Source organism: Oryza glaberrima, chromosome 3 (assembly GCF_000147395.1).
Source record: "Oryza glaberrima chromosome 3, OglaRS2, whole genome shotgun sequence".
NCBI classification, from domain to species: Eukaryota; Viridiplantae; Streptophyta; class Magnoliopsida; order Poales; family Poaceae; genus Oryza; species Oryza glaberrima.
In genome coordinates this window covers 34,093,183-34,108,003 of record NC_068328.1, presented here as the reverse complement: position 1 = coordinate 34,108,003, position 14,821 = coordinate 34,093,183, and the positions used below count along the sequence as shown (strand labels likewise).

At 41.8% G+C, this 14,821-nt stretch overlaps 2 protein-coding genes across 2 annotated transcripts; both read left to right on the top strand.

The window, feature by feature from the left end:
* The first annotated feature begins 1,532 nt into the window (after positions 1-1,532).
* Positions 1,533-2,855, top strand: LOC127768257 (uncharacterized). Its single transcript, XM_052293799.1, has one exon. It carries the CDS (start codon positions 1,660-1,662, stop codon positions 2,263-2,265), a length of 606 nt encoding a protein of 201 aa, XP_052149759.1. The 5' UTR covers positions 1,533-1,659; the 3' UTR covers positions 2,266-2,855.
* A 6,467-nt stretch (positions 2,856-9,322) lies between these two features.
* Positions 9,323-10,370, top strand: LOC127768758 (cell number regulator 10-like). The gene is made up of 2 exons (XM_052294393.1): positions 9,323-9,479; positions 9,714-10,370. The coding sequence occupies exons 1-2, from the start codon at positions 9,413-9,415 to the stop codon at positions 10,070-10,072; spliced, it is 426 nt and encodes a 141-aa protein (XP_052150353.1). The 5' UTR covers positions 9,323-9,412; the 3' UTR covers positions 10,073-10,370.
* Positions 10,371-14,821: the final 4,451 nt, after the last annotated feature.

Below are 14,821 nucleotides of genomic sequence, written 5' to 3'. Positions count from 1 at the left end.
GTTTCTGCCGGTATTGGCTAAATCGTGTTGCTAGATTAGATTAGCTTAGACATCTACCACCCTGAAAACTCAGTCAACGGCTTGATTGTCTAGATATTATGTTTCTTTTCATACTTAGTGCTGCATCAGTTAAGTTTGATCTACTAAGTCGTGCTTAGAACCATAATCTCTAGCCTGCTTCTTGATTGCTAATAAGGGTATCATCGGGGTTTCAGCCGGTGAGTTATCTGGACGTTGCATCGGCTCATAAGGATTGCATATACATATAAGTTGGATTTAGTGATGACAACAAAGGTTTCACTGTTTAATCTAATCTTGTGGATTTCATGACATCGGACCTCCAGCCGATGTGTGCTTTAAACCTCGGATCGATGCTTATTTATCATGTCATTGCTAGCCGATTGGTTTATACCGGATTATATTGCAATATTATATTATCATCAGCCGATTGCCTTTATATCATCATCTACATTGGACATATAGCCGATTTATCAAAACCCTATCGCTATCGGCTGGTATCGGCATCGGCTATTATCGGCTATCGGCTGGAACTACTCTATCGGCTTGTCAGCCGATCGGCTGTTTTGATCTACTATTTGCATATCTTGTCAGTTACAGAATCAAACTGACTGGCACGCCTGCATCTCACCAACCTTTGGACCTGCACAGGAGCTAAGCAGATCTCTTAGGCCGGTGTGTTCGATTTTTTCGTCAACAACACCGGATTCCTCAAGGGCGGCGACGACCTGGACGACGACGACGACAACTGCGGCGGCAAGGAAGCCCACGTGATCCTCCCACGAGGAACCCGCGCGTGCGCCGGCCGCCCCTTCTCTTGCGCCCTCCCCTTCTCTTGCGCCGCCGCCACCGCTGTGCCGCCGGCCGCCGAACCTCCCCGTTCCGTGGCGCTTGGAGAGACAGGAGAGGGGAGAGAGATGAAGAGCGGGGAGATAGGGAGAGATGAGGAAGAAGGATAGGGTTAGGATGACACGTGGGCCCCATCATTTTCTAATTATTTTTTTGTGTAACTAACATGTGGGTCCCACAGGTTTTATTATTTTTCTGGATCGAATTGCCACGTAAGCGCCACGTCAGTGCCACATCCGATGAAGATCGAGTCAAAAATAGCTACGTAGGCGCCACGTTAGCCAAAACCGCCATCTAAACCGCCGATGGACATTATCTGCATCGGTTTTTATAGTCGAGGGACCCGTTGTATCTGGTTTTGGGGTTCAAGGACGAAAATTGGATTCGTTGACAAAGTCAGGGACCTCAGATGAACTTATTCCCCCACTTTTTCGATCCCCCTGGCATATTCGGCCCAAGATAACCAGATACAAAAAAAGCCCAAGAGTGTGTGTGTGAGAGAGAGAGAGAGAGAGTCTGATTTGCCTCCTCCGCGAACCGGTCGTCTTCTCCAGCGAGACAGCCGCCGCAGAAATGGGTGGGAGTCAGCTCAGCCTCAACTCACTTCCGCTAATTCGCTGCATGCAAGCTCTCCCACGTCCATGGCGGATCCCGCCCGCGCATCTCTCGCCATGGCAGCATTAGCACGCCTCGCTCACAAAACGCTCCCGACCACACGAACCCAACTCCCGCTCCCCACCACCATATATCGCTCCCCGCGGTGCCTCCACCCATGATCCTCCATCGACGACAATGGCGGCGACACGCGGCTCCGTGCGGCTCCTCCTCCTGATCCTCCTCCTCCGCCCCGCCGCGGCGGGGAGCCCGCTGATGATGACGTGCGCCAAGACGCCGCACCCGGACGTGTGCATCACCGTGCTGGGCGCCATCCCGGAGTGCAGGAACACCGGCGACCCGCGCGTCCTCGCTGAGAACGCCGTCCGCTCCGCCGCCACCATCGGCGCGGCGGCGGGCACGTTCGCGCGCGCGGAGCTCGACATCGTGAAGGACACCGACATGTGGCAGTGCCTGGACGAGTGCGCGCAGGACATCGAGGAGGCCGTCTCCCACCTCGACGACACCGAGGGCGGCGTCGTCGACCTCGACGCCAAGTTCAAGGACGTGCGGCTGTTCATGGACGTCGCCGAGAGGGACACGTGGTCGTGCGAGGAGAGCTGCCGGGACGCGCCGGACTCCACCGTCAAGGCCACCCTGCTCGACAAGAACGAGGCGTTCGAGAAGTTCATGCGGGTCACCGGCGCGCTCATCGAGATGGTCATCGGAACGGCCGGCGAGCCGGCGCCGGAGCCGTCAGCTGATGAACACTCGGACGAACTAATACCGGATGTCCAGTTATGATCAATTCATAATGTACTAATCGCTCATGTGACTTCTCATCTCCATCTTTTGATCGATCGTGTTCAGGTATTTTGATTAGGTTAATTAAGGGCCCGTTCAATTTGACGTCATTTTCAACCATACCATTTTTTTTAAAGTTGCTAAAAAAATGTCTATGTTTAGTTTGCTGCTAAATTTGATAAATACATAAGAAATCCTGCCAAAATTTTGATAACATTGTCATCTTGCCAAAATTTTGATATTGCCAAAATTTAGTAAGATTTATTTTGGCTACAATCTGAACAGCCCTAATTAATTAATTAGCTCTTCTAATTCGTTGAATGTTTTGTTTAACCATCAATAAAGTGGTTGATTCGTTCATTAGCTAACTAATAAATCATCTGATTATAATCTTTCTTTGTCATATAATTAGTTGTGCATCTCTCTCTCCCCTCTCTAAGCTTACTGAGCCAGTGCGATCATGATTTTAAGGTCATGTTTGTTTCAGTTTAAGATTATTGTAATCTAGATTGTTAAGCCAGATTACTATAAGCGGACATAAAATAAGCTGTTAGTTGTTTGTATCTCCGTATTATTAGTCGTTTGTTAGCTGTTAGCCACCCAATAATTAAAAAAGCATCTTTAGAGTGGATTATCAGATTATAGTAATCTGGTTTATAGATTATAATAATCTATCATAATAAGCTATCTGTCTGTTTAAGCTTACTTCTAATAGTTCATATTATAATAATTCTAAACTGAATCAGCCTTAATTAAAGGGCATTATGGCTCAGTTCAACTCATATGTTGACTATAGAGTGCTAATCAGATATTATTTTTTAGGTCTAACTTAAATATGGCTACGGCTGGGACCTTCTTAATTTTCTTTCTTTTGTCAATTAATTGTTATATATAGGAGTAGAAAAAGAAAACTTATCTTTCTGTTCCTTTGGGGATACTATAAAGCCTTTCACACTGTGCTGAGCTGGACCGGAACCTCGTTGCGCCACATCGGATTTTGGTCGACGTGTCGCATGCGCCTGCGACCAAACTAGGTGTCTCGTGCCCACAAGAGGGGTGCAAAACTTCGTCGAGGCGAATCCACGCACGGCGCCGAAATCGTGAGGCACACGCGCTGTGAGCAGTGTTTCTTGGCCGCCCGTGCCCTCGCGTCGATTCCGCCTGGCGAAAACCCCGAATCACCCTCGAAAAATCCTCTCCTACCACAGCAATTTCCTCCTCCCACCACCTATTCTTCTCCTCCCACGCCGTCTGCTCCCGCCACCCCCGCTGCTCCCACTGTCAGGAAAGACGGACCCGTCCGCCGCTGCCCGCCGCCGGTGCTCCCGAGTCCGCATCGACCACCACATCCGCCGCCCTTCCGCTCCCACCGTCGAGAAAGGCAGATCCGTCCGCCGCCGCCCACCGCCGGTGCTCCCGAGTCCGCATCGACCACCACATCCGCCGCCCTGCCGCTCCCACCGTCGAGAAAGGCAGATCCGTCCGCCGCCGCCCACCGCCGGTGCTCCCGAGTCCGCATCGACCACCACATCTGCCGCCGCGGCCACCACATCTACCTCGTACGCCGAGGAGAGAATGGGCCGCCGCGGCGGACCGGGAGGTGGAGCGGTGGGCGGCGACGAGGCCGGTGATGGTGGCTGACGCGACGGGTGGTGGTGGGCTGGTGGCCGACGCGGCGGGCGGCGGCGAGGCCGGTGGTGGTGGCCGATGCCGCCACGGCAGCCGGAGACGCCTCCCGCCGACAAGAGCCGGCGGCCACGCGCGCACCGGCGAGCTGCCGCTAAGAACGAGGGAGAGGAGGTGGCAGATGCTGAGGACGAGCGTGCCGAGGAGAGAGCGGGCCGTCGTGACGGACTGGGAGGAGGAGCAGTGGGTGGGGCGGAGTGGAAGGAGGCGAGCTCGTGATGGGATGGAGGAAAACGGGAGCAAGGGTGGGTGAAGGAAATTTATTTCCTTCGCTCGCCTGTGCTAGCCGGACCCAGGTCACGCTTGTTGTGGGCTTAGTTGCCTTGCACAATATCTCCATCCAATTAGGCCATGCAAAATAGGATCCTTACACTGTGGGAATGAGTGTCTTTGTGTATTTTTTTTTTTTTTTTGCTAAGCCACGAGGTCCGGTGTTTGCACTGTGAGTGCCCCAAGAGATACTAAGACTTAGGCACTAGTGGACACTAGACCGGCCGGCTGAATTCTCCCACCCTTTGCAAGTTTTTCCAAACTCCCATGATTAAATTCTGCGGAGGAAGGAGATGTGCAGGATGCAGACAACGAAAGAAACCAAAGAAGAAGAAATCAGGTAGGACACGGACACCAATGATGGAAGAGGCAGATACATTGGACGTGATGGAACACGTGAATACTACAGCAGCAATTAACAACCAAATTTGTCGAATTATTTTCTTGTATAGATCAAATTTCGAACTAAAATTATGTGGAACGGCGAACACCACCGGGTTGTATGTTTTTTCTTTTTCTTTTTCTTTTTTGCAAACAAAGGTCAATTATCTTAATATAATAAAATATTACAAGTTTTCCCTGCAAAAAAAAAATACAAGTTTACAATCGTGTAGTATTAACAAATTAACAACCAAATTTGTTAATATTCACCTCTTGGAATGAGAGAGATACAAGCAACTACAAGTCTTGACTTCTTTTTTAGCTATTTGTGTGAAGATTAAGATCTCACTGGATATGGATTGCAGGGGATGAATGGTAGACTATTCTGATTTTACGATAATTATTAGGGCATAAACAAATAAACAAAATATTAATAAGTTACAAATAAATGTTTAAATATTACTAAGTGGTATAGGAAATTGCAGAGTATAAGAAATTTTTATATAGTAAATTTCTAGAAAATCAGACTATTTATAGCTTAAGAAGCATGTCCATAAGGGCACCCGCAATGGTTATTTATAGGCTCTCTATAAGAGATCCATGTCAGTATATTTTCTTACTTGGAAGAGATTAAATGAAGAGAGAGAGCAAAGCTATCTACTAACCTGGAGATAGTCTATAGAAAAAAACGAGGCAATGCATTAGAGAGCTATAGATACCCATATAGACATACTATTGAGATGGTTTACAATTAATCTAGTCTATTGCTGAGATGTATATGTTTTATAGATAGCACCTTACTTTACCATTGCAGGTGCTCTAATACTCTAGTACTAACTGGTTGTAGCTGAAAATAACGCATCAAAAGGACATGGAGCCCATTGGCCCTCTAAGGTCTGCAATATCAAGAACGACACAACACGCATTTCAGTCACTTTGAACACGATTAGCTGACAAAAAGAAAATCGCTTACCTCATTTTCAAAAACTAGGGATGTGTGATGTTTGACATTTCATTATTACGTTTGAGTATTTGTCTTATTAAAAACTATTATTTATAACCTTCATTCTAAAATATAGTTATTTCTTTATAACCTTCATTCTAAAATATAGTTATTTCTAGCACAATACCTTGTCCATAATGAAGCTATTTTTTCACCTACCTCGATCCTCCTCTCAACCAATCATAACTATTCTCTTTCACCTACTTTCTTTTTTCAACCAATCACACCATTTCTTCAACCATTCTCATCTACTTTAAAAATGCCCGTGATAACCTAACAAATGTCTATATTTTGAGACAGAGGAAGTATTTTGTTATGATTTATTTTATCATTAAAGGTACTTTGTGTGTAACTAATATTTTTTTATATTTGTACTAAATGTTTTAACAAGACAAATGATCACTGTTATGTAAAAAATCATGAACATTATATATTTAAAAATAGAGTGAATAACTCTTTTTCCAAATCAAAGCGAGTGTTCAGCGTCCTTTTTTTTAACACATTCTACGTCCTTATTTAGTTTGTTCACTACTGGACAACCAATCTTTTATCGTGGTACCCAAAACACAAATATCTCGGTTAGATTTAGAATCATTACTAAAGATATTTTTAGTACCGGTTTGAAAAATCCAAGTCCCAAAAACGTCTTTAGTTTTGGTTGGTGTTACCAACCGAACACCAACCGGTAATAAAAATACATCTTTACCAACCAAGACTAAAGACAATCGAGACTAAAGATAGAGAATCTTTAGTCCCGGTTAGTGTTACTTACCGATATTAAAGATGTCTCCAAGGTTAGTTTAAAAATAAAGCATCTCCATCCAAGTCAGATGTGTGTAGTATGTGCGATGGTAACATGCGTGAGGGCTAAAGTGAGAGATCTTAAGTTTAAATCTCATATCCCATATATTATTTTTGATTTAGTATGATATTTAGTACTAGTTCTTTTAACTGGTACTAAAGATTTCGATTTTTAGTCTCGCTTTACTAGCTAGTCTTAGTTGCTACAACCGAGAATAAAGGGGATTTTAAACTGGTAGTAAAGATCATTTCTCTAGTGGTGGTTATTTGTCAAATTAATATATATATTACTACTATAAAAGATAATATTGGTGATGGAAGTATGGAACTACCATCAGTCCACCACAATTACTCCTGCACATTTTTACAAATTAGTCCCTAATTTTTTTAATATTAAACAATAGTTTAATATTTGTTTGAATCAAATGAACAACATATACTAAGGGTGTGTTTAGTTCACGCCAAAATTAGAAATTTGGTTGAAATTGGAACGATGTGATGGAAAAGTTAGAAGTTTATATGTGTAGAAAAGTTTTGATGTGATGGAAAAATTAAAAGTTTGAAGAAAAAGTTTAGAACTAAACAAAACCTAAATAAGTATGGCCATTATAACCGTAGCAAAACATGTGCTTTTTGCTAGTCGTACGAAGAAAAATGGAGGTACAAACATGTGCAAAACTGAGTCCCACGGAAACACTGCTAGGGAAACTAAGTCCCACGCGCATTTATATTGGGCACTTGTTCCGAACACACGGCTTGTTCAACGACAGTTAGGGCTGCTTTAGGTCCCAACCTTTTCTTTAATTTAAACTTTCAACTTTTCCATCACATCAAAATTTTTCTACACATAAATTTCTAATTTTTTGTCACATCGTTCTAATTTTAATCAAATTTCTAATTTTTGCGTGAACTAAACACATCCTTACTTGTTAAGTTAACTATACCTGCTTGGTTTCGCATAAATTTGGTCGCAAACTGATTTGAGTATTTGACCGGATATAGCTAATTGCGTATCCGGCACCGCAATCACGTGCAGTGCAGCGGCGGCGCAGTCGAGAGTGTCCATGCGACAAACACACGTTGTTTTGGCCGGACACGGAGTGGATCAAGTGCGGTGGTGGTGGTGGAAAGTTTGGTTGTTGGTATACGTAATTTATCCATCAATTATCAAGCGGCACGGCACTTTCAGTATCAGACGGGGTCCTCTCCTCCCCTCTCCTCTCGTGGGATTTGAAGAAATTAAAATCCATGGATTATTCATGCCATACGTTTTGCAAGAAACATCGCAGAAATTCCATCAGTTCCCCAACGCAGTATATTTTTGCATGCAAATGGGCAAATTAATGGGCGTTACATATCATTAATGTAGTAGTAAGTACGTTTGTTTTTTAATTTATGACACCGACGTTTCACCATTTGTATTATTTAAAAAATATAAGTTAAAATTATATACTCTTTGATGATAAAATAAATCACAGAAAAATAAATAATACTTATATAATTTTTTTAATAAAATGAATGGTTAAACAACTCGTTAAAAGTTGGCGTTGCACGTAAATTAGAAAAATCGAGGGAGTATATAAGATGGTGGTGGCAGCTAACCTAACCCAACACAACACATAATATATTAATGTAAACTCTCGATCAGCTGGTAAACTAACGAACCAACGTTCGCGGTTTGTAAGACGAATCGCTGTAGCATATCCTTCCGGGAAATCGACTTGCTGCGTACGTTGTTGGAGTGTGTGACATTTTTCTTTTCAGGGGAAAGGACTTTATTAAATCACACGAGACATATTACAATCATTTTCGATCAAAACCATGAGATAGAATTGGACTCAAATTAATCAAAACATTTAGAAAGTAATAAATAAATAAATTGCAGTAATAATCATGTTTGATATTTTAATATCTTAATGACAATTAGAGGAGAAATAGCGGGCGGGCCATAGAGAAGTACAATGGTGAAGTCGTTGACGGTTTGGTGGGACTTTTATAAAGTAAAAAAAATAAACCCAACGATAATTATGTTTCATTCTCAATGACAGTAAAAGAGGAGACAAACATATGGATCGTAGAGGAGTACATATCCATAGAGGAGTACAGTAACGGTGTTTGACAGGTATTCTAAAAATCGTAAAAACGAAACCCAATAAGACCATGAACTCTAAAAATGCAAGATTTAGTGTTTAAATGTCCCAAGTAGGATGAATAGAAGCCATGGTAGATTAAGCAAACACGAGTAACACAGAGTAACTGGTAACGATTGGTGTAACCTTCTTAAAAACTATACGATTAGAAACACGGGATGATAATGTTCGGCCTTTCGGCCTTTCAAAGATGGCAACAAGATACAAGCTATTTAACAAATTTTAAATAAAAGTCATATATAAAAAGCAGATAAATTTGTACATATGCTAGTCACGCAATTTGAGCGGGTACCCAGCTAGTTACCTTAAAAAAAGAAAATAAAATTGATCAAACGAATCCTCAGGTTAAGGATTACGCTCGAAGTGTAGTTAGGCTGTGTTTAGTTTCTGAAAAAAGTTGGAAGTTTGTGGAAAGTTGGAAGTTTGGAGAAAAAAATTATAAGTTTATGTGTGTAGGAAAGTTTTAGATATGATATGATGTGATGGAAAGTTGGAAGTTAGAGATAGTTAGGGGTGAAGTAAACACGGCCTTACCAAGGTTATATTTGGCTGCTAGCTAGTACTGCTTCTGGCAGCGAGCCGTCAACTGTATTGGGTCAACGAAACGGTGGTTGGACCGGCCGGTCAAACATGCGTGCATGATTACTGCATTGATCCGACCAATCAATTCGAAGCATACACACATACCAGAGTTCAACTCGCCGCTCGCGCACTATATAAAGCGTCCCCCCACTCCCAGCTCATGCTCATTCCCACCACAAGCTAATTAAGGTACCAGCAACTCCATCACATCCTTAATTTGCAGCAGCAGGTAATTGTACACCGGCGAAGGAAATTAAAGGAAAGTAGGAGATCGATGGCCAAGCCAAGCGCCGCCGCCTGGTCCACCGGCCTCTTGGACTGCTTCGACGACTGCGGCCTATGTACGTCCTCGTCCTCGCCGCCGGCCGCCGTGCCATGGCTAGATCATATGCAAATCCTCCGTAGTACTACTAATGCAGTAGCCATAGCTGACACATGGGTTCGGATCCCCACGTTAGTGTCTGCTACTACATCAGCAGTAGTACAGATAATTCCTACTGTGCTAGATCATATCATGAACACTGATTCGTTAGTTCTGATCTGTAACTAACTTATTAGTTCACATTGATCTGCAGGCTGCATGACGTGCTGGTGCCCGTGCATCACGTTCGGGCGGGTGGCGGAGATGGTGGACAGGGGGTCGACGTCGTGCGGCACCAGCGGCGCGCTGTACGCGCTGCTGGCGACGGTCACCGGCTGCCAGTTCGTCTACTCCTGCGTCTACCGGGGCAAGATGCGCGCCCAGTACGGCCTCGGTGACGACGCCGCCTGCGCCGACTGCTGCGTCCACTTCTGGTGCAACAAGTGCGCGCTGTGCCAGGAGTACCGCGAGCTCGTCGCCCGCGGCTACGACCCCAAGCTCGGATGGGACCTCAACGTCCAGCGCGGCGCCGCCGCCGCCGCAGCGCCCGCCGTGCAGCACATGGGCCGTTAAATGGATTAGCTAGCTATAGCGTCACCTCGTATCTATCACATCATCGATCGATCGTACTTTGGGCGTGTGAAGTGGTGTCCAGTTAAAAAAAAGTTTTTTTTTTGGGAGCTAGTTATAGTATCCAGTTTTTTAAAAGAAATTTATAAGTGGTATATTAATTATATGCGTTTTTTTACTTGATACTATCTACTATGCCTCTATATACTCCTGTAATTAAGTTTGTGTAAGTATGGTGACGCATGGTCAGGTTTTGTTTGTAATTCTCTGCACTTAATCAATTGTTTGTTGTATTTATTAATTTGCTGCAAATTAGCTGCCGGCCCCGTGTTTGGAAAGACTCCTCTCGTTTCAAATTACTTGTTGCTCTATTAAATCTTGCACAAACTAATAAGATTTGACATATTATTTTTCCAAAGCACATGATCCAATATAATGCACTAAATTTGTAGGTGTTTGATCCAATATAATGCACTAAATTTGTAGGTGTTATGACTGTACTAATTTGTAGGTTGCTCTTTACACTAAATTATTGTAACGGATAATTTTCATAACACTAAATAGAGGTAAAATGATCTTTTTATAACACTTAACGGATAGTTGCTAACGGAAACCTAATGATGATGATATTTCTGAAACAAAGATGCTTATACCATGATAATTATTTTCAATAAGGTAGGGTTGTCGATAACATTTCTTATGTTTTCTCATATTAATTTGTAACCTGTGTCCATCCTCCTTGTTGACCGACAACATGCAGATCAAGCTAGCTAATCTTGTGTTTCGTTGGCAGCATGTGGTTATGATGGTGATGGGTCAACGAGATTGTGTATACTTCGTACTTAAATAATTGGCCAAACAAAGCGTCGTTGGCTGTGAAACTTATAGTACGCAGATTTGTAGGGTAAAAAAAAAAATGCACTGTTAGGTTCATTTCGCATATATCACGAGTTCTAATAATTTAGACCATTTCCAACCAAATGATTAGAATGATATCCATAATATTAAATAAGCTGTCACCTAAGATGAAAAATGATGTGGCAAGTGAATAAATGAGAAAAGAGAAGGAAATCATATATTGCATGAGATATGGTTTCTACGTAATATTCAAGACATCATGTGAGATAAGTAGTATTAAATTTAAGTATGAAATAATGGTGTATGTATTGAAAGAGTAGTGTCTAGTACTAGAGTTTATGAAAACTACGTCTAGCTGTATGTTTTGCTGAAAATTCGGAAGGAACGACACTTCATCTTTTTGACGATGTGTGGTAGACGACACAAGCAATTAAACAACGCGCATCTAACCTCATTCAGTAAGATTTAATTAGTACGCGTATAGCCGTATCCACGCTTATACAATAGTGCATTGTCAACTACTGGTACTATCAACGACCTAGAATTTTTTAATAATATAAATTAAACTCGGTCTTTACTTCAATGGCCAAGCTAGCCTGGAAATATATATCAACAACATTTGTATTACTCGTTCTCCACGACTTCAAAATTACGACCTGCATTACTAAAGATCCCCTAATTATTAACCTCGCCATTGATAATCTTGTAAATCTCCAAATTAAGATGTGTGTGATGATGGTTAATTAGGTTAATCTGCATGATGTATATGCCCCAAATTTATTAGCCACCGTCGGTTTCGTTTGATCTGACGGTTGTAAACACCTTATACCTGTAGTAAGGAAAGGCTGGCCCAGACCCCATACTGTACTCACTTCCTTCGCTTCTCCTGCAAAGCAAAGTTGGGCCTTCGGGCCTTCTGGTTCGCTTGGCGATGTCAGCCGGCCCACTTAAGGGACTCAGCGTGCCGCTAAATGGGCCAGCAGATCGGCCAATTGGAATAAGTTAAAATGAGGTCTCTTGACTTGTCAACGAATCCAATTTTTATTAGGAAAATGAAACGAGTCGAGCCGAGTTTTTTATAAGCCAAACGAGCTACGAGCTTTTCGTCCACCCTGAACGACACTAGATCGCCGCCTGAATTCTCCCACCCTTTCCAAGTTTTTCCAAACTCCATGATTAAATTCTGCAGAGGAAGGAGATGTGCCGGATCGAGACAACGAGCAAGAAACAAGAAATCAGGTTGGCGTACGTACGGCACCAATTAATGATGGATGAGGCAGATACATTGGACGTCATGCATGGAACACGTGAATATTTACATATCACCAATTCATAACCAAATTTACCAAAAAATATTTTCTCGATGTGTTTGATCAAATTTTGAACTAAAATTTTATGGAATGCCAAACATCACCGTACGTGTTGTATATTTACCAGGTTTTTTTTTTCGCAAAACAAGGTTGATTATACTTAAATACTGAGTAGCCGCGGGCATATATTGGTAAGCTTGCAAAATCAAAAGACACTCATTTTTCCTTTTTGTTTTGTTTTGTTTTGCAAGTTTTCCATGGATTGGGGTTTGAGTATTTGACGGGCATATATATAGCCGGTGTATATGCATGTATCATCACTGACACGGCACGCCAATCACGTGCAGCGGCAGCGCAGTTGACGCGACAACAACGCGTCGTTGTTTCGGTCGGACCCGGACCGGACCGGAGTGGATCAAGTCAGTTCGGTGGTGGAAAGTTTGGTTGGTGTACGTAAAGGTTATCCATGATCATGAAGATGCATGCACTTTCAGATGGGCTCCTCTCCTCTCGTGGGATTTGAATAGATGTGCAGAAACATCGAAGAAATTTCATCGGTTCCCAGTACATGCGTGCCTAGAGGTTGCATGCAAATGTGCAAATACACGATACTGGTCGTGTTTAGTTCTTTGGTCAATTTTTTTTAAGCATACGAATACACATTTGAAGTATTAAATATAAACTAATAAAAAAATAAATTATATATTCCGACTGTAAATTATGAGATAAATTTATTAAAATTAATTTATGGTACAATTAGACAACATTTAATGCTCTATGCATATGTCCAAACATTTGATGTGATATTTTTGGCCAAAATTTTTTTTTATCTAAACACACCCATAATTAAGCACTACATATTATATTCTGTCCTTTCTTTTACGTATAGCGCTGGATAGTCTAAATTTGAACTTAATCAACATCATATAATAAAATCAGAGGGAGTATTAGTATAAGATGGTGGGAGCTAACCTAACCCAATAACCCAACCTAAATAATAACGTACTATGCTGGTAAACGAACCAATGCCTGCTGTTTGTAACACGAATCATGTCGCTGTAGGCCTGTAGCATATCTCGATCGCCTAGCTTGTTGCGTACGTTGTGCGAGTGTGTGATACTGACGCGTTGTTTCATATTTCCTACTCCCTCCGTCTAAAAAAATCAAACCTAGTGCTGGAATATAATACATCCTAATATAACGAATCTATATATATAGAGCATGTGTCACATAATATAATATTTTAGTACTAGGTTAACGTTTTTTACGGAGGGAGTAGGTCCTAATATATAATAATCTAAAATATATTTAATATATTTTAAGACTATGAATCTAGACAAATATATGTCCAAATTTGTAATCATAAAATGTATCAAATTCGGTGGGTTCCAGATTACTATGGAGTATATATTAAGACAGGTTAGTACTTCACTTTTCCACACAACTTGTGACCACAGCTATGATTTGATATTTTCTTCGAAAACGATATATCTTTAATTTGATTGACATTTATACAAAAAATTAATAGAAAATCGTACTATGCGTACATGAGATATATCATTTTAGCTGGAAAATAAAAAAGATATTACTGGCCTGGATTAGAAAAAAAAATACAAGTGAACTGGCAATCGATCGAGAAAATAGTGGCGATACTCCCGGTTGGCTAGGTAATTAGCATCAACGCCAGAGGGATTATTACTGTGGCTAAGAGCAAGTATAATATTGAGCTATAAGTCTACTATATAAACTTATGTGAAAGAGAAAGATAACAAGAAATCAAAAGTGTTGGCTCTTATATGCAAGAGCTAACTTAACACAAGCTCCAAGATAAATACATTAAATGTATAAGTGGAGATAGAGAGAGGAGAAGAAAATTAAAGCCAACCTTATAGCTAATCTATTAATACATGTTGGCTTTAAAATGGACTAATAGTAGAAAATGAGCTCTAATTAAATCCCAACTGGCACGCGCATTGATTAGTCTCATGTCGATCACGGCATCACGCTCTAATTAAAACGATTTGATGCCGTCGCAAAAAATAACATACAGTACTATGCTGGTAAACGTGTATGAATACATCCTCAGATTGAGGATTAATCTGGAGCTAAACCTGGATATAAACACAGCCTAAACCTTTTACCCATGCCTAGAAGACTGGTGTTGTGAAACAATAATACCACACCACTCTGGTGCGTTGTGGAACAATAATGCCACACTACTCTGGGCGGTGTTCCAACTTAATTTCATATGACAGTAAAACTGTCATGCCAACTATTGGTGACGTGACAATGTAACTATTGGTGTATTTTGTCACGTCAGACGGGGTGGCGTGATAAAAAAAAGATTTTGAAATTGGTATTGAAACAGTCTATTTTAAAAATCAAAAAAAATAAAAAGTTTCAAAAAAATAAAAAAAAATCTAGCTAGTGCTGCTTCTGGCCGCCGTCAACTGTATTGGGTCAACGAAGACCGACGGAGCAAACATGATTATAGCATCGACCAATCAAATTGAAGCAGACACGCTTTCTTACCAGATCAACTCGCCGTTGGCGCACTACATAAAGCGTCCTCCCGCTCCCAGCA

Coding starts and splice junctions, on each gene's coding strand:
- LOC127768257 (XM_052293799.1), top strand. CDS start 1,660: ATGGCGGCGACACGCGGCTCCGTGCGGCTCCTCCTCCTGATCCTCCTC.
- LOC127768758 (XM_052294393.1), top strand. CDS start 9,413: ATGGCCAAGCCAAGCGCCGCCGCCTGGTCCACCGGCCTCTTGGACTGC. Junction 9,480..9,713: donor CTTCGACGACTGCGGCCTAT/GTACGTCCTCGT, acceptor ATTGATCTGCAG/GCTGCATGACGTGCTGGTGC.